Source organism: Lontra canadensis, unplaced genomic scaffold (assembly GCF_010015895.1).
Source record: "Lontra canadensis isolate GAN:19392208 unplaced genomic scaffold, GSC_riverotter_1.0 scaffold78, whole genome shotgun sequence".
Taxonomy (NCBI): domain Eukaryota; kingdom Metazoa; phylum Chordata; class Mammalia; order Carnivora; family Mustelidae; genus Lontra; species Lontra canadensis.
This window is the reverse complement of record NW_022631072.1, coordinates 1,814,448-1,841,504: the sequence shown is the minus strand read 5'-3', so window position 1 is coordinate 1,841,504 and position 27,057 is coordinate 1,814,448. Positions and strand designations below refer to the sequence as shown.

At 35.6% G+C, this 27,057-nt stretch overlaps 1 protein-coding gene across 2 annotated transcripts in view; it reads right to left on the bottom strand.

The window, feature by feature from the left end:
- STRN (striatin) overlaps positions 1 to 27,057 on the bottom strand; it is a 100,157-nt gene that overhangs the window by 11,023 nt on the left and 62,077 nt on the right. The window contains exons 7-14 of one of the 2 annotated variants that reach the window (XM_032881870.1): positions 24,175 to 24,310; positions 20,426 to 20,536; positions 18,261 to 18,347; positions 17,646 to 17,789; positions 12,273 to 12,409; positions 4,923 to 5,098; positions 2,973 to 3,020; positions 2,043 to 2,164 (exon numbers count right to left, since the gene is read on the bottom strand). In XM_032881870.1, the coding sequence (XP_032737761.1) occupies positions 2,043 to 2,164; positions 2,973 to 3,020; positions 4,923 to 5,098; positions 12,273 to 12,409; positions 17,646 to 17,789; positions 18,261 to 18,347; positions 20,426 to 20,536; positions 24,175 to 24,310 (961 nt within the window). The remainder of the gene's footprint in view (positions 1 to 2,042; positions 2,165 to 2,972; positions 3,021 to 4,922; positions 5,099 to 12,272; positions 12,410 to 17,645; positions 17,790 to 18,260; positions 18,348 to 20,425; positions 20,537 to 24,174; positions 24,311 to 27,057) is intronic. The other variant, XM_032881871.1, reaches the window with a different exon arrangement.

Genomic DNA, 27,057 nt, shown 5'->3' with positions numbered 1-27,057 from the left:
AAGGACAGAAAGCATGACACGCGAGGAAATTTACTGAAGTGTGAAGTTTGAGGGAGGAAGTAGATGAGATGAGAGCAGCTACTCTGAGGTGGGATTTCTATGACATTTTAAGGTACTTGGAAATTATTCTGAAAGCAAAATGAACCACTGACGGGTTTTCCAGGAGCAGCTGGGTGACATATGTATTTAATAAGGTAGCCTCACTGTAGTGTAGCAGACAGACTGGAGAGAACTGACATGAAGGCAAAGGGACTGCTTTAGGAGACTGGCAAGAGAAGGCAGTGGTAAAAGGGGCAAAGCAAAAGCGGCAAATTCCAGAAATATTCATGGGGTAATATCAAAAGGAGTAGGTAATTAATAAAGTGTGGATAGTAAACAGAACAAGGCAAAAGGCTAACTATTGGGTTTCTAGTTTGGGTGATTCTGTGGTGCCATCATCTAATAAGGAATACATGGGAGAAGAAACCCAGCACTTGTGGATAATGAGATAGCCACTCTGAAATGTTCTGCAGGCAGCCTGAGGCTTAAAGAAGACATTTATGAGTCAGCAGCATGTAAAACCACACAAGTAGATTCAGTTTACCAAAAAAATACCTGTACAAAGCAAAGAATGAATAAGGTCTGGGTCTCGATAAATGCCGATATCTAAGGTGGGAAAAATAAAAGTTTATGAAGGATAGGAAACAGAAACTATCACAGACTTCAGTGTCCAAAAAGCCAATAGTGGTCACATTTCAAAAAGGATGGGGTGGTCTGCAGTTTCAGATGCCAATACATCTAGAAAAACAAGGACTGTAAAATACCCCTTTTACATTGGCTCAGCCAATTAGACAGTCACTGATAATCTTATTATAGTTAAGTGGAATAGCCAGAATGCAGAGGGACGAGGCACAGGAGAAAGGCATGGAATTAGTAACTCCTGCCTGTGTTTTCTAGTCATTACCACCAAAGAGACACAGATGGGGAAGGAAAGAGAGAATAAACAGAAGCCAAAGAGGAAAGTGGAGTTAAGGAAAGGCTTTTTCTTGCCGGGGAGAGGAATCACCTAAATGTACTCATATGCTGAGGGGATGGAAAGAGAGAAAAGAGGGTAAGGGTTAAGATGAGAGTGAGACAGAGCCAGAGAGAATGAAATGCAGTCTCAAAAGAAACGAGAGAGAATGAGGTCAAGAGCAAAAGGGGAAGGGTGGTTGGCCTGAAACAGAATGAAGACAGCTGATCCTCCTGATAGATAAAGGAAGTAAGGAAAAACAGAGAGGGGGTTTACCTTTCACAATATATATGTCACATGCTTATTAAATAAATGTTGGCAAAATTTTTTGTTTACTGAATTTCTTATCTTTACTTAGGTTTGGTGGTAAAATTAATTTAAAATGAAAATGAAAATAAATATGGTTTTAGGAGAAATATGACACTCCACACCATTCTAGAATTTAATATAAGAGGAAACCAAAATAGTCAATTCCTAAAGAGTTTTTGCAAGAGAATTTATGGTGACATCTAGTGACAGATTATAAGGTGGATTTATGTTTCATGGTACCGTTCCCGAGACTAAAAGGGCACTTCTTAATTTTTAAGACCTTTCAAGTTTTTTGGTGTCACGAAGTTTAAAAATCATTAGCTCCTATACACTCCAATAATAAATGAGTAACATTCATTTTCCTTCAGTTGTTTGTCAAGAATAGTAATGAATATGTAGCAATAGCAAGGAAACATGATTACAGATTAGTAATAATGTATCAAGTAATGTACAGATGCCTACAATGAAGAAAACAATTGTCAATCAAGGCAGCATTTCCAATCAATGGAACTTTGGGGGGTAGGAACTGGTTTTTCAGGAATAATACATTTTTTTCTTTCTTCTTTTAGCATATGTATATCAAATTGTTTCCTAAATACAAGAATCCTTTTTAACAAAATAAAGACCTTGTTCCCTTTTACCAATTTATTTTTAAAATATCTCATTTTATCCTTATATATGGTATGTAAAGTATGTAAAAAGAAAACAATCTATTCTTTCATGTCTTCAGGGGAAAACCTACCATAGGAGTCATAGGGATCGATGTTGGGGTTGGTGGTATTCCAGCCCTGGATCAGTCCGTCAGTACCACCACTGTAACACTGCTCACCATTGCTGCTCATTACCACACAAAGCACTGGACCTCTGGGAGATAAAAATCAATTTCTATTCCCAAAAATCAATCTGATAATAGGACTTGTTAGAAATAAGAACGCTTAATTATTCACAGGTCTCTCTATTTTTCTGCTTTCTACGATGAATAAAAACAGTATAAAAGCACTGCTCATTTTTCTTCTGCTGCTAAAACAGAGATTGGTGAACTATGGCCTGTGGGCCAAATCCCAGCCCATGGTCTGTTTTTATACAGTTCTCAAGCTAAGAATGGTCCTTACATTTTTTAAGGGATTATAAAACTAAGCTAAAAATAAGAACATATAACAGAAAATACATGGCCTACAAAGCTGAAAAAGTATTTACTATCTGACCCTTTATATAAAATATATGCCAATCTCTGTGTTAAATCAAGTGAATTAGTATATTTCTTAAGTTTACCTGGAAATATGAAAAGCATGCATATGTGATAATTTAAAAATTCTTCATATTTTTATCTAGATTATCTTTAAGGGAAAAGAAAGCCCCGATTTTTAATATTTAAATCTTACCACATCAACTTATTTTAAGCACAAGATATATAACATTTAAACGTTATCCAAATAAAATTTAATTTCAGCGAGGATCTCTAGTAGTGATAAAATTGTCTTTAACACTGTACTATCTTTTTTACATTTACCAAAAAACAAAAAACAAAATCCAAACCCCTCCCCAAAACCGCTACTAAATACAAAAAATATGTAACACAAATATGTAAGTGAAAGAAAATAAAATACTTTAATCAGGCTGATGTACAGTGATGCTGATGCTGACTTAAAACAGAGAAAAAGAACATACTTACTTATGAGCCCTGAATGTATAGATAGGCTCCACATCAAGAGAAGTACTCCTAAATCAGAGAGAGAGAGGATTTTTACCACTCCACATTTCAGTTTCAATGTAATAAACAGTATCAATGAATATATGCCACAAAATTGCCTTCAGAAATGCCAACGCTGTGGTAGTACACAATTCTCAACCTAGGACACTTAAGAAAGTTTGCCTGATACCAATCACATATTTTTGTGGCCTCAAGAAACAAAATCTTTGTTTAGTAATAATACCTGCTTATGCGCTCTTAGCACTGTCATATTCTATTTGACTACTCGAGAGAGCCACACTCAGAGAACATCATGGGCTTTGAGGTGATACATTTCTGGATTCAATTAACTGGCTAACTCCAGGCAAATTATTTATTCTTTTGGAACTTCTGATTCCTCTCTATTTAAAACAAAACAGAAAAAAACTGGGGTAACACCAAATACTCACAGGATTAAATGAAATTCTACCAGTAAAACAACCTAGGACAGAACCATGCACATAACAGGATTTCACTAAATGGTACTTAAATTTCTTTGCATTTCCATCAAGGCTAATAATGTCTGTCCTTGATACTTGCAAAAATTGCCCAAATCATCAGTTTATTCATTATTCAGAATGCTGAATGTATATATAGTCTACACTGCCTAATATTTAAACTCTATTTAAAGTCAATTACTTACCATTTCTTATACTGTATTACAGTTTTTCTATAGGCATATGATTTCTCTCCTCAAGCATTTCCAAAATATTAAGCTCACAGGTAAACAGGCCATGTAATTACATGTGAAGGTTTTAGTACTAAGCTATCACCAGCAAGATACTTGTTTAAATATTTCTCTAAGTTTTAGTCAAGACTATATAAGACAACACATTCTCTGATCTAATGAGATGCCCATTGTGACTAGAGAACTAGAAGACAAAAGGCACAATTTATAATGAAGAAATAATTTTTCTCTGCTGAAGATACCTGAGCCATAGGACGATTCTCTTGGTTTTAACAAGATCTGATCTTGCTATCTGATGCAGACTGATAAGTCAAGTATTTTATCTAGTCCATGTATGACTCACAGCAGGAGTCACTGATCTCTTTTTAAACTTGGCAACAGATATCCTCTAACAGTGGTAAAAACTTATTTAATGTCCTCCAGTTCCTGTTCATTTCTACCTTTCCAATAACCGAAGTGCTTGACACTAGAGAAGGGCCCTTGCTGGAACATGCTGGGTTCTGAGCCACCTGATTCAAGGACACAAGGAGAGGGACCTTCAATAAGTACCCCACCAAGTGGGGCTAAGATTAGCATGGTGACTGATAAAAGAGTTTATACCAGCTCATGTCTGTTCATGCTTAACAGAGGAACCAAGGGGCCAAGGCAAGAACCAGCAGTTAAGTGAAGAGTGACAACAGTGCCCTTCTGTCTACACATTCTGGTAGGTATGGAAAGTACTAAAGGATCAAGGCCAAAAGACAAAATCAAAGAGAGGTCCCTCACCCCTCTCAATCAGCCTTCCCTCCCTCCATTCTACATCATAAGTCTAAAACCTAATAAACAAGAGGACAGGGTTGGGGTGGGGTTTGATTATTTTAAACACGCCTACAACTATTTACAACAACAGCAGAAACCTTTGGTATAGATAAGAGACTCCACAAATATGACAACCATTTAAAACACTGTAAGGATTGTAAAAAGCATTCAGAAACTCTGGGAAACTATCAGATAATACCATTTCTCTTTCAGGGTCAGTTTTCCAACCTAGTATCAGATTGTGAGTATGAAGGGAAAAATCCTAATTATGTGACATGGTAAAGAAGAAAGAACTAGAGGGGATACTTGATAAATTGAGAGATTTAATAACAAATAATTTAAGTATTTTTCTGCTGAAAAACTGATAATTTAAATACTCAAATACAGTTAAAGTAGAATATTCTCACTTTTTGGCTGGGGCTGTTTTCTGCAAATTCCACATTTTTAATGTGTGATCCTCTGATGCTGTTATCAAAACAGGCTCAATGGGGTGGAAAGCAAGGGCTCGAATGCCATCAAAGTGACTTCGTAACGTAAACTTAGGGTTCCATGTCTTCCTCAATGCATCTTTATTGTTTGCTATCTATTAAAGAAACAAAAAAAAGATATCCATACATTTAGTTCAGGACAGGAAAATAATTATATTTCCACATTAATTCTTCCTGATTTGTCATTAAATCATCACATTTTCAACTTTCAAAAACAATATAATTTCTAAATGTAAATAATCAAATCAACAGGAAAAATTAACAATATGTCAACAGTGGTTTTCTTTGAAGAAATATGAGTGCTATAACAAGAAAACAGGTAACACAATTCAATGAAAGAATATTAAATAACATAAAATAGATCTTCACTGGGATGACTTAAAAAAAAACAGTAATTTCAATCTAAATTATAGTATAGAAACTAATTTGGGGTAAGAGCTAAAAAACTAAGTTACCTTTAAATCTGTTAACATTATAGAATATGATCATATTTCTAAGATTTTCAATACTTTCTACAAAAAGCTAAATATTCTTTATCAAATTATCAACAAGGTTTATAAACTGGAAACATAAAATGTTAACATTGGAAGACATAAGCAGCTGTTACAAAATAACTGATTCCACTTGTAAAACCCATCATGTTGCTTTTCTCCACAGAAACTCCATCCTAACTAAAAAATGTGGTTTTTTTTCCCTCATTCCAACTATATTCCAGCCTTTTTTTTTTTCCCATTTCCAACTAACGGGAAAGCCAAAGGGGTTCATGTTTAACCTCACATTAGCACCACCTATGAAATCTTCACACTCCACAACTAATAATCATACTAGGTTTAAGCAAGAGTGGGGCAAATACTATTAACATACTGGAGAAATATTACCGTACTTACAATGACAAAAACCAGCAATGATAGTAACAATAGCTGCTATTATAAGCATTATTCATTACTTTGTACATTTTTCAAAAACAACATGCATTAACTCAATTGTCACAACAACTCTATGAAGGAATTAACATTATCCCTACTTTACAGACTAGACATGTAAGGAAAAGAGAAGTTAAGTGACTTGCCCTCTAGTAAGTAGAGTCGTCAGGATTCAAACCCAAGCAATCTGGCTTCAGAGGCTATACTCTTTTTTTTTTTTTTTTTTAATTTATTTGACAGACAGTGATCACAAGTAGGCAGAGGGGCAGGTGAGGCAGGGGGGTGGGCAGGCAGGCTCCCTGCTGAGCAGAGAGCCCTATCCCGGGCTTGATCCCAGGACCCTGGGATCATGACCTGAGCCAAAGGCAGAGGCTTTAACCCACTGAACCACCCAGGTGCCCTCAGAGGCTATACTCTTAATATAAACTTTAACTTAGGACCCAGAAGTTTAAAAATTTGCAGAAAAATCTGGATAGAGCATGTCACAATTGGATCAGTAAGAAGAAAACACACAGGATACAAGGAACTACTATAAGAAATGGGGCTGGTTATCCATGTGGGGGAGGCAGGGGGGGGAGTGAAATTAACTGAGTTAACTCTTACCTGCTCTTATTAACAAGCCGAAAGATTTTTGTATATAAGAACAATTCAATTCCTTCTGAATGTCTTAATGTGGTAGACAGGAACTAAGATGGTTCGCAATCAGCCCTACCACCTCATATTTACACCTTGTGAATCCCCTTGTACATCATAGGGTTGCTCTGTGTGATCAGTAACACACAGCAAAAACCTTGCACCTTGGGTGTTCTTACTCACTCTATTTTCAAGGGCACTCACACTGGGACAAGCCAGCTGCCCTGATGAGGAACCCACAGAGAGGCCCATGTGGTGTGGAACTAGTCTCCAACCAATGGCCAGGAAGGAACCAAGGCCTTCCAACAACCACATGAGTGAGCTTGGAAGCATATCTCCCCCAAATCAAGTCTTCACTTAAGAATGCAATTCTTGCCTACACCTTGACTACAACTACATGAGAGACCAGAACCACCCAGCTAAGCTGTTTCAGATTGCTGACCCCCAGAAACTATGATACAACAAATGTTGTTTTAATTGTGCAGTTTGTTAATTAAGTTGTGCAATTTGTCACACAGCAATAGATTACTAGTATATTTATTAGAACTAGAGATTACTTTCAGGGTGCCTAGGTGGCTCAGTTGGTTAAGTGTCTGCCTTTGGCTGAGGTCATGATCCTAGAGTCATGGAATGAAGTCCTGCATCAGGCTCCCGGCTCAGCAGGGAGTCTGCCTCCCTCTCTGCCCTTTACTCCACTTGTGCTCTCTCCTTCTTTCTAAAATAAATAAATAAAATCTTAAAAAAAAAAAAAAAAAAAGAACTAGAGACTACTTTCAGAAATGCAGGTATGACACTAAGTTTTGTTTTTTTTTTTTTAAACAACTCAAAGATACTTAAAAAAAAAAAAAAGAAAAGAGAGAACGACATTTCTCTAGAGACATGACTGGTCCATAACATAGTGGACTAAATCTTTGTGGGGTTAATATAAAGAGAACGAAAGTATCAAATGGGAGCTTCTGCTCTAGCTATGATGGGCTAGATGATTAGGATCAAGTCTGTACTTGAGGATGAATAGAAAAGCAGGGCTAAAAATTTTTAAATGAAGAACCAGCAAAACAGTGAAGAAAAAGCAGACCAGAATCCAGGGGAAGACAGAATAAAAAGTCTGATATTTGGACTTGTTTTTCTCAGAGTGTGTTTACTGATTCCAGAAGGGATGGTTGAAAGGTCAGGCTATGCTTCAGAGAGCTGTGCAGTGCAAAGACATACAAACCAGCACCTGCCAAGAAAGTAGGGCTTGGTGCACCTCCTTGCTTTAGGTTTTGAGTTCAAAGGGCTGCATACCTTTTTTTTTTTTTTAAGATTTATTTTTTTATTTGACAGAGATACAGAGAGAGAAGGAGAATCAGGCCTCCCGCCAAGCAGGGAGCCTGATGCGGGGCTTGATCCCAGGACCCTGGGATCATGACCTGAGCAGAAGGCAGACGCTTAACCAACTGAGCCACCCAGTTGTCCCCCCATTTTTTAAAAGGTATACACACACACACATATACATATATACACACATACACATGCATACATAGATACATGCACATACACACATACATACATGTATGTATTTATTTGACACAGAGAGTATAAGCAGAGGGAGCAGCAGAGGGAGGAGCAGGCTCCCAGTTGGGCAGGGAGCCCAAAGTGGGACTGGATCCCAGGACCCTGGGATCATGACCCGAGCCTATGATAAACACCCATCTGACTGAGCCACTCAGGTGCCCCTGGGCCACATTCTAGATAGAAGAGTTAACTAGAAGAATACAAGCCCTTACAGAGACTGTAGATGAGCTTTAGATTATCTGAAAAATTGAAAATGGAGTGAGGTGATCCAGATTTCTAGTGGCTACAGCCATCTGAGAGAAGCAAATTAAAGTAACTCCCTGAGGGAAGGTATCACTCTAGGCCTGAACTTATTTCTACAGACAACTTTTTGGTATAGTTATTTGGACATAATAAAAAATAACCATGCCTATGCAGGATAATACAGCATAAATGAAGACAAACAAATACATAATCATGCTTACTGTGTTCAAGAAAGATAAAAGACAACATTGTAAATTCTGGAAGAAATCCATAAATAATCAAAAAAAGAACTCCAGAAGCAAACAATATAAGATCTAAATAGATGGGTTTAATAACATTATACATAACTGAAATGAGAATTAGCAAATCAGGAGATGGGTCATAAAAACACCTAGACTGGGGGCGCCTGGGTGGCTCAGTGGGTTAAAACCTCTGCCTTCGGCTCAGGTCATGATCCCAAGGTCCTGGGATCAAGCCCCGCATCGGGCTCTCTGCTCAGTGGGGAGCCTGCTTCTCTTCCACTCTCTCTGCCTGCCTCTCTGCCTACTGTGATCTCTGTCAAATAAATAAATAAAATATTTTAAAAAATAAATAAATAAAAATTTAAAAATTAAAAAAAAAAAAAAACACCCAGACTGAAGTATGGAGAAAAAAAGATGGAAAATACAGGAGAGGGAGTAGGAGACAGAGGACACAGAAAGATCTAACAATGTAATTAGAGTTCCAGAAGGAAAAGAAAGAAGTGCAATAGCAATATTTGAAGATAAACGGCTGAGAATTTTACACAAAACTGATAAAAACATAGTAAGCCAAGAAGGTCTAAGAACTTCAAGAAGGTTAAAAAAGAAATCTAAACCTTGGCTGACATTCAAGACATAGGGAGAGTAACACTGAGAGAGAAAAAAAAAAAAAAATCAGACTACCACTGAATGACCAGTAATAGGCAGTTAACTTTAGCTGAAAACCACAAAGGAAGAAAATGAAATTATGTATTTAGAGTGCTTAAAAAGGAAACAAAACAACCGTTGCCAAATGGACTTTGATACCAGAAGTAGAAGTTAAACCACTCAGGTGAAATACAGACAATTTAATAAAACCAGAAACTGAGGGAACTGGGCACCAGCAACTTTCACCAAAGAGAAATATTAACTGTTCTTAGGGTACAAGGAAAGTGATCCCAGATGGACAGTCAGATGTGCAAGGGGGAGACAGGATAAAGCAAAATGAATAATGTAAAATGGATAATCCTAACTGAATACTGAGTGTACACAATACTACCTTGTAGGAGACAAATGTCTAGAGAAAATACATAAAAAGAATGACATAGATGTAGAGTAGGAGTTGGTTTGGGTTTTTTGTTTTTTTTTTTTTCGAGCTGTTTTAGTTCACAGTGCAACTGAGTAGAAGGTACAGAAATATCCTATATACTACCTATCCCTATACATGCATAGCCTCTCCCATTATCAATGTCACTCACCAGTGGTACATTTAACTGATATGTGTTTGGATAAATTGGCTTCTTTCACTTAGTAATATGCACTTGTTTCCTCCATGCTTTTTCAGGCTTTACAGTTTTTTTTAACCACTGAATAATATTCCATTGTCTGGATACACCACAGCTTGTTTATCCATTCACTCAGTGAAGTACATCTTGGTTGCTTCCAAGTTTTGGTAATGATGGATAAGGCTGCTATAAACGTCTGTGTGCAGGTTTTTGTGTGGATATATCTTTTCAACTCCTTCTGGTAAACACCAAGGAGTGTGACTACTGGACTTTACAGTAAGAGTATGTTTCATAAGAAACCAACAGATTATCTTCCAAAGTGGCTGTACCATTTTGCATTCTCATTAGGAGTGAATGAAAGTCCCTGTTGCTCCATGTCCTAACATTTGGTGTTTCCGGTGTTCCAGATTTTAGCCATTCTTATCGGTGCACAGTGGTATTTCACTGTTGTTTTACTTTGTATTGTCGTGACGACATTGGATGTGGAGTATCTTTTCATATACTTATTTGTTATCTATATATATCTTTTTTGGTGAGGTGTCTGTTAAAGTGATCCATTTTTTCTTATCATTGAGTTTTCTTATGATTGAGTTTTAAGAGTTCTTTATATATTTTGTATAATAGTCTTTGACATATGTGTCTTTTTTTTTTTAAGATTTTATTTATGTATTTGACAGAGAGAGTGCACACAAGCAGGGGAGCGGCAGGCAGAGGGAGAGGAAGAAGCAACCTCCCCGCTGAGCAGGCACCCTGATGTAGGTCTCCAATCCCAGACCCCAGGATCATGACCTGAGCTGAAGGCAGACACTTAACCAACTGAGCCACCTAGGCGCCCCAAGGGTAGGAGATTACAAGTTAGAAATGACCTAAAGGTCTTTCCATTAAAATTTTGATAAGGATGTGTTTGGTAATCTCTAGGGTAACAATAAAAAGGGTAATGAAAGAGTGCATCATCTCCAAGTAATGGGGTGGGGGTGAATAACAAAAAATAATCCCAATGTAAGCAAAAATAGGAGAAAAAGGAACACAGAATAGGTAGCACAAATATACAGCAGACTTAAATCCAAATATATCAGTAATTACTTTAAAAAGAAATGGACTCAATGCTCCAATTAAAAAGGCTGTCAAAGATTAGATGAAAAAACAAAAGTCCTAAATGGGTATTGTGGTTTTTTTTAAAGATTTTTATTTATTTATTTGACAGACAGAGATCATAAGTAGGCAGAGAGGCAGGCAGAGAGAGAGAGGAAGAAGAAGGCTGCCCACTGAGCGGTGAGCCCAATGTAGGGCTCGATCCCAGGACCCTGGGATCATGATCTGAGCCGAAGGCAGAGGCTTTAACCCAGTGAGCCACCCAGGTGCCCCTAAATGGGTGTTTTTATGTACACAGACGTAAAACATAAGGATAGAAAAATAGAAAAATAGAAATATATTTTTTAAAAAACCTATATCACATGGAGAATGGGGAGCAAAGAGACCATTTAAATTGGGTTATTGTAGTAGCTCCAGGTGAAGAAGAAAGGGGAGTTGGATGGGAGGTGTTAAAAAGAAAAAAAAAGAAAAAAAAAAAGCTATGGACTTCAGCTATTTTTGGAGGGAGAACCCAAAAGACTTACTAATAGACTCAGCAAGGAGAGTGAGAACTTTTGATTTTCAGAAAGAGGAGTGAGTGGTAAGGTTGCTCTTTGGAGTACTTCCTTCTCCTATCCATGGTCTGCTTAAGCATCCACCCTACATACCCCATGTGTCAGGAGCTCTACTGTGTTCTCTCCAACAAAGATAACGAGGTATCAAAGTTGAGAGGATTTTAATGAAGACAGATTGTAAATACTTAATAAAATAAGCAACTGTTTTTCTGACAATTTATTGTCATGAACAATTATAAATGTATTTATAAAATAAGTGTGTTGGGGATTAAATAAAGGGATACATGAGTAAAGGTATCAAGATTTCAGTTTTGGTCCAAATCACTGATGAGTTGCCTTAACATCTGAAAAGCACCTCACGGACATCCCTACCTAAACAGCTTAAACCATTTGTGGGCAGGATATTCACTGGTAATGTACCAAATAAACATAAATGTTGCCATTGGGCAAGTATGAATTTAACTGATCACTAGTACCCTAAAACACAAAACCCAAACTTGGTAACAGAAAGGGAATTTTTTTCCATATCTAAAACCAATAAACAAGCTATACTGACTTATGGATTTAGGCAAAGCCCGTAATTTTAATCTCTATAAAATGTGAAAAATATCATTTATATAACACAATCATAATTTTGAAGTTTGCAATTAAAATGGAACCAAATTCTATGCTTGTAAAGAAGTTTTACCACTGTCTTTTTCTAAAAAGTTAACTTTTTATTTTTAAGAAATGAGAAAAGAACAACAAAAATAAAACCACGACTCACATCGTAAGTTAGTGAATCTGCTTCATTGGCCACTGTAAGGCCCGCCAATTCTCCAAGTCCCAGTTCACTTTCAAGGGCTTCATCTGCTCCCATGATGAAGGATTTCCCAGAAGAAGGAGGAAAGGTCAATGCTTCCACTGAAGGGGGAAGACAAAAGAAATATTAAAAAACTCCTGAAGTGTAAACAATTAGACTCTCACGGACATGTCTACATTTATTTTATTTACTTTATAAAGATTTTATTTATTTACTTATTTATTTATTTGACAGACAGAGATCACAAGTAGGCAGAGAGGCAGGTAGAACCAGAGAGGGGGAAAGAGGCTCCCTGCTGAGCAGAGATGCGGGGCTCGATCCCAGGACCCTGAGATCATGACATGAGCTGAAGGTAGAGGCTTAACCCACTGAGCCACCCAGGCACCCCTACATTTATTTTTAAATGCTTTTAAACACAACAAAATTCAGTTAGTAGAAAGCTCTTAAGAACTAGCTGCTTTTTTTTTTTTTTTAAGATTCTATTTATTTATTTGAGAGAGAGAGAGCACACACATGCTTAAGCAGGGGGAGGGTGAGAGGGAGAAACATACTCCCTGCTGAGTAAGGAGCCCAACGAGGGGCTTGATCTCAGAACCTTGAGAATACAACCTGAGCCAAAAGCAAGAGTAGAATGCTTAACCAACTGAGTCACCCAGGTGCCCCAGAACTGGCTGCTTTTTCTATATCTTAACCATAACTAAAGGTATCATCTAATTAGAAAAGTACAACATGAAACAAATCCAATAGACCACTGCCCTTTCTTTTTCACAAAAAAAAATACAACCAAAAAAAAGAAAAGGCAGGCTTTCTTCATTTGATATTTTTTGTTTATTACTCAAGTTATTCTATCGATTATTAAATATATATAACAAGTGATTTTTTTAAAAGATTTTATTTATTGATTTGACAGAGAGAGATCACAAGTAGACAGAGAGGCAGGCAGAGAGAGAGAGAGAGAGAGAGAGAAGCAGGCTCCCCGCTGAGCAGAGAGCCCAATGCGGGACTCGATCCCAGGACCCTGAGATCATGACCTGAGCCGAAGGCAGCGGCTTAACCCACTGAGCCACCCAGGCACCCCTATAACAAGTGATTTGAACATGGCTGGTCTCATTCAAAATAAAACTGTTTAATTCTATAACCTGGAAGAATACAGATAATTTCAAATGAAAATGGTAACTGCAAAATGTGCCTCTATGAGGTCAAATCAATGCCAGTGTTAGAAGTTGGGATTATGTCTGGAGACAAGGGAAGGTGCAATGATTTAGTGATCTGAAGCACAAACAGGACTTCCAAGGCCCTGGTAATGTTCTGCTTGTTGACCTAGGCAGAGGTCACTTGGCTGGGTTCACTTGGTGATGATTCACTGACCTGTTTCCCTTATGACTTCAGCAGTTTTCTGCAGGTATGTTGTATTTCACTCAAAAATGTTTATTTCAAAGAAAACTTTTTTCATTGTAAGTGGATTTCTTTTCAAAGAAATTTTTTTTAATGAAGTGTCTATTTGAACATTTTCATTAGCTGTTAACTGTGCTTCAAGAGGACAGATTTTCTTTGTGGTAAGTGAAAATATCTTTATAACACTGAACATGCCAATCCAATTCCTTCAATCACTATCACAGAAGAACCAGTTAAAAGCAAAATGCCAAATTAAAATAGGAATTTAATTTGGTTAATAGTAAATTATTGATTTTTATAAATGCAAATTATTCTAGCAAACTGTCAGAGATGGTCTTTGAGTAGTTTTCTAGAGATGGTTACTTTCCTAACAACAAACATTGTAAGTTGATTACATGAATTTATTATTTCAAACTTAGGCTGTTAAAAAATGGTAAATTAACTTTTTCTTAAAAGAATCAAGTCAAGCAGTGCCTGAGTGGCTCAATCAGCTAAGTGTCCTCTGACTCTTGATTTCGGCTCAGGTCATGATCTCAGGGTCATGAGATCGAGCCCCATATTGGGCTCCATGCTGGGAGTGGAGCCTGTTGGACAGTCTCCCTTTCCCCCTTCCTCTCTCCCCACTTGTTCCCTCACTCTCCCCCTTAAAAAAAAAAAAAAGGCAAGAAAAAGAACTGAGTTAATTAATGCAAAAAAACTGGACTTAAAGGTGCTTTTTATAGCTTTTAATTCAATTATGTAAGTTTAGATTCAATCGTAAGTATTCATTGAAATAAAAGAATAGTTATGTTTTATTTATTTTTTTAGTTATGTGCTTTAAAAACAGTAGAGGCAGACCCTCTCTTTAAAATCCTTTAAGATGGGGCACCTGGGTGGCTCAGTGGATTAAGCCTCTGCCTTCTGCTCACGTGATGATCTCAGGGTCCTAGGATCAAACCCCACACCAGGCTCTCTGCTCAGCAGGGAGCCTGCTTTCCCCTCTCTCTCTGCCTGCCTCTCTGCCTACTCTCTCTCTGTCAAGTAAATAAATAAAATCTTTAAAATAAAATAAAATAAAATCCTTTTAAGAACAAAGGAGTCTATAAATGAAGACATTTTTAAACCATCATACAATAAAACAGCAATAATAAAATAAAAATGGGTTTTACCCAAACATACTACATATATTCTGAGGGGTTTGAACAACTCTAACATTTACTACTGAAGAGTGGGGAGTGTTTAAGCTCGAATGGCAATTTTCGTGCCAAGTTTCAACAGAAAGACTCACATAAGACTATGGAGGCTGGGTTTTTAGCCAGGTGTTTTGTTTGCTTTCATCTCTACTATTTCCAGACAACTGCTCAGGTGTGAAATAAAAATAATTCTTAAAAAAACAAGACTAAGGTTCATAAGATTTAAGCACACACATTGTTTGGGCTAATTTAAATAATTCTCTAAAAATGACCAAGTAAAACCTGAAAACAAAGGAAGGCAGCAACTCCATCCACCAAACACCATCGGCTAAGCCAGCCGATTTAAGGGCCCAAGAGAGAGCAGAAGAGTGAGCAGAACTCACCTGAGGGCTCTCTAAGATGCCTTAGAACTTCAGACTGTACCTCCCATTTCTCTCTGGTAACTAAACATTACTAGCTCTAATCAGCTTTAATCAACTTATTGAACTGCATCTCTTAAGTATGGCACTATCTTCTGAATTATTAAAACAAAAATAAAGCAATAAACATTTATAGCATACATAGGTTATGGACCTGTTTTCTGAAACTAAACTGGAGACCAAGAAGCATCAGTCACAGACAATTAAATACACAATGTATTTCTTACATACTTTTTCTATTGCTGAAAACCTTACACTGAGGAGGAAAGCTTAGAATGACCAATGTTACAGATAGTAAGCCAGATAGTCAACCCTTCAGTTTTAAGGTTCTTATATATTTTTTTCTGTCAAGTGCACTTTCTGTGGCTTATGTAATGCTTTTGTATATTTGTCATTTAGTATATAGTCCTTAGCCCACCTCTATTATTAGAATTCTGTAAATGAAATCTCTAATAAAGCTCGTTAGGAGTTATCAGAATAAAATTAGAACTTTTCTCCTCATCTAGACCTGATTTTGGAATAATTGAAACTGATTAAAATTCTCGTATCGATAGTGTTCATTGTATGTATTGCCTAGTGAATAACAAACATACCTAATGAGGTCCATGACTTCACATCTTTCATTCAAAAGACATGTCTACATCAAAGAAATTGTACATTTAGACTATAAAGGTGTAATATACACATCTTCATTATTTAATGTATGAATAATAAATTCCAAGTATACTATAATTAACTCTAACAAATAACTAACCATGTTATGGTCAAAAATTTTATTTAAAAAGTATTCCAACCATAAATTGTCCATCAAATTTCTATCAGTTTATGTCTCTTTAAAATGTAACTGAATTTTAAAAACCAAGAAAGAAAAACACTTAAGATTTTTCTGTGGCTTTTTCCTGGGCTGTTTTGTTCAATCAATAAAAATCTGAAGAGGAATATTTACTGCAAATAATTGCAGTATTAAAAATATTCAAGATAGGGGCTCCTGGGTGGCTCAGGGGGTTTAAAGCCTCTGCCTTCGGCTCAGGTCATGATCCCAGGGTCCTGGGATCGAGCCCCGTATCGGGCTCTCTGCTCAGCGGGGAGCCTGCTTCCTCCTCTCTCTCTGCCTGCCTCTCTGTCTACTTGTGACCTCTGTCTGTCAAATAAATAAATAAAATCTTTAAAAAAAAAATTCAAGATAATTTTTAAAAATAAATTCAGAAAAATATTTATTAATTATTAAGATTACTTTCATGTCATACTGGATTTTCAGTTACTGTAAATATATATATTAAAATCAATTTCTACTTACAGGCATTTAATACATTTATAAACACATAAATCAGAACTTGTATCTAAAAGACAGAAAGAAGAGTATTTATATACCATAAGATGGTACTATAAAAAACCAGGAACCTAAATTTTCAACAGGGAAACAGTTAAGTATCAAGTCTAAAATATAATATGTAATCTTGAAGTTATAATTGTGAAATTTATTTTTGTGGCTTTATGTTAAGTGAATAAAACAAAATGGAATAATTCTACTTGGGGACTTTGTAAAAAATATATATATATGCATTTGGACAAGGACTAAAAGGGAACAAAGTAAAAACAGAACATGCAACTAGACTTCTGGTGTCTTTTTTCCCTTTTTCATTTATCAGTGACAAATTGCTTAAATAAAACATCTAAAAATATTTATATGAGTCTCGAAGTAAACATTTACTACCTATTTATGGTTTTGTACATAAGTACAAAAAGTACAAAGTAAAGTAAAAAGTAAAAGTACAAAGTAAACATTTACTACCTATTTATATTAATTTTCTCATTGTGGCAATAGGATAAATAAAACAGCCTATGTATACAAAATACATGGCTTCTGTGGAGCCTTGGGATGTTCTAAACTAGAATTTAGAGTTGGTCATTAAAGTTTATGCACCCTTTCTCAAGTCTGAAAGATTGAAGTTGGAATCAAACCCCCTCAAATGTAAGAAAGCCTACATTTGGGGGATACTATGTAGATCAAACATCTGTAAAATAAAATTCTTTTCTTAGAGAGTCCTTCCAAATAACTGAACTTAGATATATATATATATATATATATATATATATATATATCTCCCCATATTTTTTGTGCTCCAGAGCGTCCTTCCCTCCCCCCCCAAGAGGAGAGAGAGAAGGGGGGGCCAAGGGAGAGGGAGAGAGAGAGAATCCCAAGAATCCCAAGAGAATTCACGTTGGGTGTGGAGCCTGCCACGGGCGGGACTCAATCTCACAACCCTGAGATCATAACCTACGCTGAAATCAAGAGTCGACACTTAACTGACTGAGCCATCAAGATCCCTGGAGAGGTCTTACATACTTACCTTCATCCGCCCTATTTATTTCGTGTTCAGGAAGCCTGGAGCTGGGGGGTCTGGAAGGTGAACCCACAGATGGCTGCAATGAGGGAAGTTCATCAACATCTCTCAAATTAGCAAGCATATCTTGTAGTTTTGACCTATTGGGCCCTGGCCCAAAAACAGAGAGGAAGAGAACAAAAAAGAAGAGAATTATTCAACTGCATCAAAATGGTGCCATAAACCTTATTCACATCTACCTACATTCACCTTTAAAACTGCCCTACTAAAAATACTAAAAAATTACTATTTTTCCAAGTTTTCAAATTATTTTAAAAGTTTATTTCTTGAGAAGAATTATGTTTTACATCTATTTTAAAAATTAAGCTAATGGAATGGTATTGCTATTTGCATGAAAAATAATGTTCATGTCCAATTTGGACCATTAAAAATAGTATTACTCTATAATCCTTGTATATTACTCTAAATGCAGACAGATACCATGGATTGTGAAGCTACTGTGTATTGAATTAAACAATAACATCCCTTTTGTTTGTCTGTTTATGTTAAGTTGCATTCATTGCCTTACATCCTGAAACTATGGTACCCGAGGTGAAGTCTCGTCCCCTACTGATTACTTACCTGAGCTTTGGTTCTTCATTCTCCCACATCCCTGTTTTGACTGTTTTATATAGGATAGAGGCTGAAACAGATCTTCGGTAGTTTTTCCTGTTACAAGTTTAATTAAGAATGGGAAAATCTTACCCATAGTCCATTACGGTTTTTTTTCCTATACCAGCAAAGAATACAACTACTTTTAAGCAATTTTAACTAATACCTAGAAATATATTTCAAGACAATATGATTGGCGTACACAATTTGACTGGAAATATTGCTACTAGATCATATCAAAAGGACTCAAACTTTTCCAATGAGTAATTTTTAATTCAATTAAAAATATATTTATGGTGGTTAATAAATCCATGTTTCATATATCAAGTCAGAGCTTTGCTCCAGCTCTGTTTTTATTATGTCTTCACTTGGTCCCAGATCACCATTTTATTAAGGCAACATGAACTGACAGCAATAAACAAAATGTGCTCAGCCTCACTCTCCAGTCCTTCTATCCTCAATGAAACATATTAAAATTTCTCTCCCTGCAGTCATTTTTCTCCATCATACAACAAAACTATGTGCTATATGCCTGCAAAGTGGTCATAATCCAGTCAGGAAATACAATAGCTTCCATTAGTAGGAATATTGGTCCAGTCAAATGGTGCCATTTTAGATCTTAAGTGCTAAATTCCAACTACAGCAATGCCCTGATATTTGACAAGAACTGAATAATCAATACAAGAGTAGGTGGAATCTACATAAGACCTAGATACCCTTCCAGTCGAGAGATGTTTTACATTTGAAGACATTCATTACTGCAGCATAAGGGCTTAAAGAAATATCAACATTAAGCCAATCTAAAAATTAAAATATTCTCCTTTCTCATTTATGATATTTGCATTAAAATTCCAGTATAACTCGTTTTGCCACGGTTCTGAAAAGTCGTAACTATAAAACCTTACTGTTTAAGATTAAAATTTTTATCCATACATTTGGAGAAAAGGTACAAAATGCTCTTATGTTTTAATATTAATCTTTCTCATTATGATTTAATTTATATTGAGGAGGCATCAAATAACATCACCTCTCAGTCATGTAATAGTTGGTATAATGATAACATCAAAAATAGTCACTGACTTTTTACCCATTCAAGCTAAACACTTGTAACACCTAAGATATTTTAAATAAAGATTTAAATGTTTATTGGCAATGACTACACTACTTTTTCTAACTTCTAAATACACGCTTCACTAAACTGGATTTTAATCTTACTTTACTTAATCTTAATACTACTTTAATATCCCAAAGGATGCAATTCTTTCTGCCATAAAAGTCAGACCCATGTTCATATTGTCAATGAGAGTGGAAGCACAAGGAGGTAGTTGAGCCTTCCTCTCCTAAAAAGGTGTTTTAGATGGTTTTCAGGGATGCTTGAAAGACTTTGTATTTCCACTTTACATGCTTAATTAGTTCTACTATTAAACCTAATAATTTGTATGAGTGTTTTATATATGTGTGTGTGTGTGTGTGTGTGTGAATGATTCACAGGGCTAGCAATTTCATTTTAGCTTCCATTTTTGATATGGTAGACATCTGATTAAAAAGAAAAAAGCTAATTGGTAATATTACTATAAATGAAATTGGCCAAAATTCTTAAATAAATACCTTTAAAAGTTGTGTATTTGATTCTGTACCCTGTATAGCATATAGTGGTGAGAGCAAATGAACTGTAAGTTATGAACACACAGAATATTCAGGGGTAGAAATTAACTTTCTGTCTCCAAGTCCAAAAATAATATGCAATAATTTGGGTGGATTGCCAGAGGGTCATACTAGATAAGATTTAAAATTGTCAACAGTGAAAAATCATTGTGGTAATTAAGCATATATACTTTAAAAATGAAATTATCACTATGTTTTGAATATATAGTCCCACACTCTCATGAGGCTCTAGCTGTATTACTGGGATATATTATGATTCCATAATCATACACATGGCTGTTTTTATTTTTTTAAGGTCATACTCAAATAGTTAACCATTTAATTTCAACCCCTGAGAGCAGGTGAAAAGGAAAGAGATCAGGAGCAGAAAAGAAAAAGAGTAAGTGGTTTTAGGAAAACATTGAAAAAAAAATTGGGGGATGTAAAAGAGGCAAGATTTATGATTTACAGATACAATGTTTTCCACTTACTCTTCACCCCCTTTTTCCCCTTTCTCTCCTTTTTGTATTGTTCCTTGAGTTTGGTAATTACTCCCTGGTCCACATTCCAGGCTTCAGGCATGAGACACTGGTCTTCCTTTTCTAAATAGAGTGAAACAAATGAAACAGCCTTTTTAAATAAGATATACTGTAGGTCAATTCACTGTTCTGTCACTGAATGATGTAACAACCATTTTCTTCACTGTATCACTAATTTTAAAAAGTCATTGCTTATTCTAAGTCATACAAAATATAGTATCTAAGAAATGACAATCAATTCAATATCCTAGGTAATAAGAAATTTATCTTGAAAGAGACATAGAAAAAAAAAAAAAACCCTAGAAGATTTGAGTGACTTTTTGTAAATTATGCCCAAAAACTCTAGAAGAAGATCTCATTTTTCAATTAGGACTGACTCATAAAAAAACATTTCTTATTAATTTATGTAATGAGAGATTATTATTAAGAGATTACACAAAATAGTTTTCATATTTTCATTTTAAAAATTTTATATTTTTGGCATGTGTTCATCAACTAGTGATTTTTTTACAGCCTTATATATATAGCACTTTGTAAACTTAGCAATCAACCTTCATTCCAAAATTTAAAGCAATTTAAGTGATTTGTTACTTTACAAATTCTTAAACAGGAAACTGAGCACTTAGTAAATTCGATCATTAATTTTCACTATTATAGGAGAAGAAAATTTAAAGAATGTGTTATATATTTTATATCAGTATAAAATTAATTATATACTATATAACATTATGTTTTAGCTCAGAACTCTCGCTTGAACTCAAGATTCATATATCCAACTGCCCACTCTAAATTTCCATTAGAAAGTCTAACACATTGTCTCAAACTAAACCTGTAAAATCAAATTCCCAATCTTCCAAATCCAGTGTGTCATCATACTTCCATTTGCTCAGACCAAAACCTCCCTTTTCTTTCATACTTCACATCAGGTATTTCAGAAAATACTGTTTTTCCTACCTTCCAAACACAGCCAGAATCTGACCACTTAGCTCATACTCTACTTCTCTAATCACTCTGTCTCTTGCTAGAATTACTCCAATAATCGTCCTCTCTTCCCTCACACCAAGACTATTATCAACATTGGGTGCTCTATGTAGTCTATTCTTAATAAGCCAGAATGATGCTTTAAATTCAAAGTCATCATGGCAAATTCTGCTCAAATTCCTCCAGTGGTTCCCCATCTCACCAGTGGTCTAAGGGCGCTACATGATTTGGTCATTTCTTACCATATTCCCCCTAGAATCACTCTGCTCTAGCCATTCTGGTGTCCTTTAATTCCTCAAGCATATCAAGGCTGCTGCTATTTGGGGGCATTTGCTGTGGCTTTCTTTTTCCTGAATATTCCTTCTCTAGATACCATATTGTTAACCCAACAAACAACTTTGAGTCTTTTGTCCAAATATTAACCCCCTTTAATGGGACCTACCCTATTACAATTTTAAATTGTAATTTGTCTCCTCCACTTTACCCCAAACCCAGCACTCTCCACCCCCCTTACTCTGTTCTACTTTTTCTATTTTCCACAGCATTTATCACTTCTGACATGCTCTATCATTTATGTTAATTCTCTTAGTAAACTATATGGACCAAGGGGTCCTGTGGACCCACATGGATCTTCACCAAATGACTTGGCACATAGAAAGCACTTGATCAATATTTGTTAAATGACTGCAATAAACCAAAATGAATCAGAACAAATAGGAAACTATTTTTAATAAGTTAAATTTCAATCTACAGTTCAAAAAACTCAATTGGGCCTCTGAAACACAATAAATTTAAAAGCTCAACATTTCTATAGCTCTAACTATAATCTATCAATAATAAAAATGGTCACTACTTTCCCAGAAAGATCTAACAATTAAAAATGTTAATATTTCATCAATCAGGTCTTAATAATAAATTAAACCAGGTAGCTTTTGGATCCTACAGTGTCTTCAATTTTTTAAATTAAAAGTTAACCCTATTGTCATCTTCACTAGACTCACAACAGTAATGGAAGATCATGGAAGATGTGTGGTAAATCTATTTACTTGCCAGAAACTAAAAAGATTCTAAACCTAGGTATATTCACTCCATTTTTAAGGGGGAAGAGGAGAAATAAATAAAGCATTTAAAACATTTTAAATGTCCATTCAACTAAATAGGATTTGCGATCTAGTTCTTTTAATTGCTTAAGAGTAAAATTTTCTGAACAAAACTTTCTCAATAAAATTTTCTGGATAAAAACACACAAGACAAAACTCCTGGTAAGGAAATCTCTAATCGACTGAAAGATCCCATTCACTCATACTCAGAAATACCCAGTACACTACTAAAGAGTAAGACAGCTCAAAGATGGAGACAATTCACTCACGTTTTCACCAGTAACTTCATAGGAGGTTAGATTAATTAAAACGTACACACATGTATCATATAATGCTCTGGGCCAAGACTCACACTATAAAGAAAAGGATGTGACACAAGAAATAATGCAGCTGTCTTTGGAGAGAAATGAATCACAAAACTCTTGCACTAAGACTGGCAATGAAAAAAGCCAACTACTATTTATGCAGATGTATGACTCCTCTGAGAAAGACTTCTGTGTAGATGGTGGATCTAGCTATACTGGTAGAACTAGTGCCTAAAATATCTGAATAAACTGATATATAAACTTAGTAGTAACAATAGAGAAAAGAGACTTTACTTCAATTTCCCCTTGGTTTCCAAACTTTGTTCCATTGCAAAAAAAAAAAAAAAAAAAAGAATTAGTCATTTTATAGCCATTATATATTTCAATGACTAATTAACCCATATAATAATTACCTTCAGATATTTGCCACAAAAAAGGAAAAGAAGTGGCATCATAAGAGTTTTTTTTTCTTTTTTTTTTTTTCATCATAAGAGTTCTTGAAGGTAAAAGACTCAAGGGAAGTCCCCAATTTAAAACTAGGATAGTTACTGATTCTCTAACCCTATCTGTCTTTCAAGTACATAAAACTGCAACTGAGTGTCTCCCAGAATTTTTCAACCTCAACAGAAAATTTGTCTCATTCTCAGTAACTATCTCTCTGTCTTCCTCACTCATACTACATGTACCCACACCCGACAGAACTCATCGCTTTTGAAGAATTCATCACAATCCCACCTTACTGAAAGCAACAATTCATTTCCAAACCCAAAGAATAATCTATGCCTTAGAAGTCTTCCCCCAAATAACTTGTTTTACCTCGTGAGATGTTTCAAATACTAAATTTGTTTAGAACAATTTGCACCAAAAAATTCTATGCTTTGCACAAACTGGTGAAGTATGCCTAGACTGAGTAACTACAGTTTTTTAATTTATACTTCTTTTTGCACAGAAGATGCCAGAGATGAATCTCTAAAAACTCTTCTATTACATCCTCAAACTCAATTTCCACAAAATCTAGATTTGCAAGTTCTAATATCTGGGCAGGAAACACAGAACATTCTGCATATGGATTCAAATTATTTTAATAGTATATTGCCTATATTAAAAAAAAAAGATGAGGCAACTAGTTGTACAACATTCTTTAAACATGCACACACAGACATACACCCTGAATATAAGATGACAAGAGTAAAAAGTTCATAATTTCAACATTATAAGAAATTTACAGTGTTCTTCAAGATGCTGCCCTCCTAGTAAAACATTAGTTTCTTTCATTTACTTAATACCTCTGGATGGATCCAATATGCTTCCTTACCCCATTCTGTTCCATCACCCGCACTTCTAGACTCATTGTCTCCTTCCTCTGATGTAACCAAGAAGTCAAACTCCTTTAGAGCTTCTTTTGTATCTCGATCTTCACTGCTATCAGGCAATGCTTTTTTCCTAACAATCTAATGAAAAAAACATTCTAAATTAAAATTTTAGGATATATTATGAAATTAATTTAAATAAAGGAAAACAGTATCCCTTTATGAGAATGAATGAGAAAACCCAATTATGGGTTTCTTCAGAAAGCATATCTTTATTATGTTAAATAGCTATAATACTTAATCAATTCAATGTAAAACAGGTATCATTTTAAAAAGATATACATTACACATTTTAAAGTAAAAATTTAAACTTGGTTCAATGGTGGCTTGTTTTAAATAAGCTAATGGAATTATATGTTGAAAACACTGGAATATAAGCTAGGTATTTAAATTATAAATAGACAAAATATGTCCTTGATATATTACTGTACTAAGAGAACCACAACCATATCCCTCATTTCTTGGATGCAGTCTATGCCAGTCTATGTGTAGACATTCTAATCTAACCAAAAAGAGAAACACTTCATAAAATACAGAAGTTTCACAGAATATGACCATGATAAATGTTAACTCTACCACATAATACCCGTAAAAAAATCTAAAATCATAAAACTACAAACTCAGAAATGCATGCCTCAAGTGTTAGAAAGTATGGTGTTAGAGAAGGAAAAAAAGTTTCCTGCAGCATTTCTACTGTTCCAACCTTGCATCCGTTTCTCTAATAACTCACTATATATTCCATTTTTTTCTAAAATACTGATCTTTCCAAGTGGGACTTGACTTAGACTTATTAGCAAATCTGATAAGGGTTGTTATGTATTTAGGAATATTCCTGGAATTACAAATTCAGTTGGAGGATTGAAATTTAGGCTTAATGCGTGCAGAGATAATCTTTGAGATCTATATGTCAAAACTCTTCATCAATTATCTTTTTAGTTACCTCCACCACCAGAAACCCAAAGAATTTAGGATGAATGATTTGCAGCTTCTTTTGATAAAATGGGCTCACTACCGCAACTTCTCCAGGTCTCAGCTTCTTCACTTCGTGCAAAATGGAAATAACAAGATCTAATCAAATTATTATTACTGGGCTATTGTGAGTGGATTAAAATTATAAGGGTCCAACAGGCTGATCAATAAGACAGAATACAGGGTCTAAAAACAGACTCTAAGAGATAACAAATATCTGACTTGTATGACCCTGTTCTCACGCTCATTCCTGGTATCACTTACCAATCACAGTACTTTTCATCTGAGATCAGATACAGCCTCAGAAATCTTTCTAGTGAAACAGTATGGAAGTTCCTCAAAAAGTTAAAAATAGAACTACCCTACAACCCAAAAACTGCACTACCAGGTATTTATCCAAAGAATACAAAAATGCTGATTCAAAGGAGCACATATACCCCAATATTTAGAGCAGCACTATGAACAGCAGCCACTTTATGGAAATAGCCCAAAGGTCCATTGACAAATGAATGGATAAAGAAGATGTGGTACACACACACACACACACACACACACAGACTGGAATATTACTCAGTCATCAAAAAATGAAATCTTGCCATTTGTAACAACATGGATGGAGTAGAGAATATAATGCTAAGTGAAATAAGTCAGTCAGAAACAAGTAACATATGATTTCATTCATTTGCAGAATTTAAGAAACAAAACAGATGAAGATAGGGAAAGGGAAGGAAAAATGAAATAAGATAAAAACAGAGAGTGAGGCAAACCATAAGAGACTCTTAACTATAGAGAACAAACTGAGGGTTGCTGGAGGGGAGGTAGGTGGGAGGATGGGCAAAATGGGTAATGGGCATTAAGGAGAATACTTGTTATGATGAGCACTAGGTATAATATGTAAGCGATGAATCACTAAATTCTATTCCTGAAACCAATACTACATTATATATTAACTAACTTGAATTTAAATTAAAAACAAAATCCTTCTCAGTGTAGCACTCCAGGAAGCCACTATCAGCAGAAAGCTGGTACAGCAGATGAAACCTAATCTGCCTTCACTGTCCTGGTATATATAAAAACTGAATAGGAGAAATCGAGGACTCTTTAATGCTGCTAGAATAACTGCCTTAACTACTTGGAGTATTTCCCCTTATGTTTACAGCATATCCCAATCTCCCATCTAGCAAATCTATTAAACAAACAGAAAAGCAAGACTAGTTTGGCATACTGTGTACAGAAAACCCAGGTGAAGGTGTATTCTTTTATAACCAATGCTAATAATTTTTTCTAATCTTCCCTGGGCAGCCAAACTAAGGTAGAAAAGTATCTCTGAAGAGTTATACCAATAGAAGATGCTGACCTTCATCGTTCCACAAACACACTGTCTAATCCATCTTTCTTTTACCTTAGAGGCTTGATTTCTCCCTTACTCTAATCCTGATGGGACACCAGATATGACTAGAGGGGCCATCACCAACACCCTAAAGATAGAGAATTCTTTTTTTTTTTTTTAAGATTTTATTTATTTGCCAGAGAGAGAGAGAGTACACACAAGCAGGCAGAGCAGCAGACAGAGGCAGGGAGAGAAGCAGGCTCCCCACCGAGCAAGGAGCCTGATGCGGGACTCAATCCCAGGACCTGGGATCATGAACTGAGCCAAAGGCAACGGCTTAACCAACTGAGCCACCCAGGCGTCCCAAGATAGAGAATTTTTGTTCTCAATGCCTGGTGAAAAGGGAAGAGAAAATGCAGAAGTAGCTGGAACCTTATATTGAAAAACTAAAACATTCTAATTACTAACTATGATATTAAGTCACAAAACTCACTCCTGTGGAAAAAATGTGTTTCTAGGTCTCTCCTCC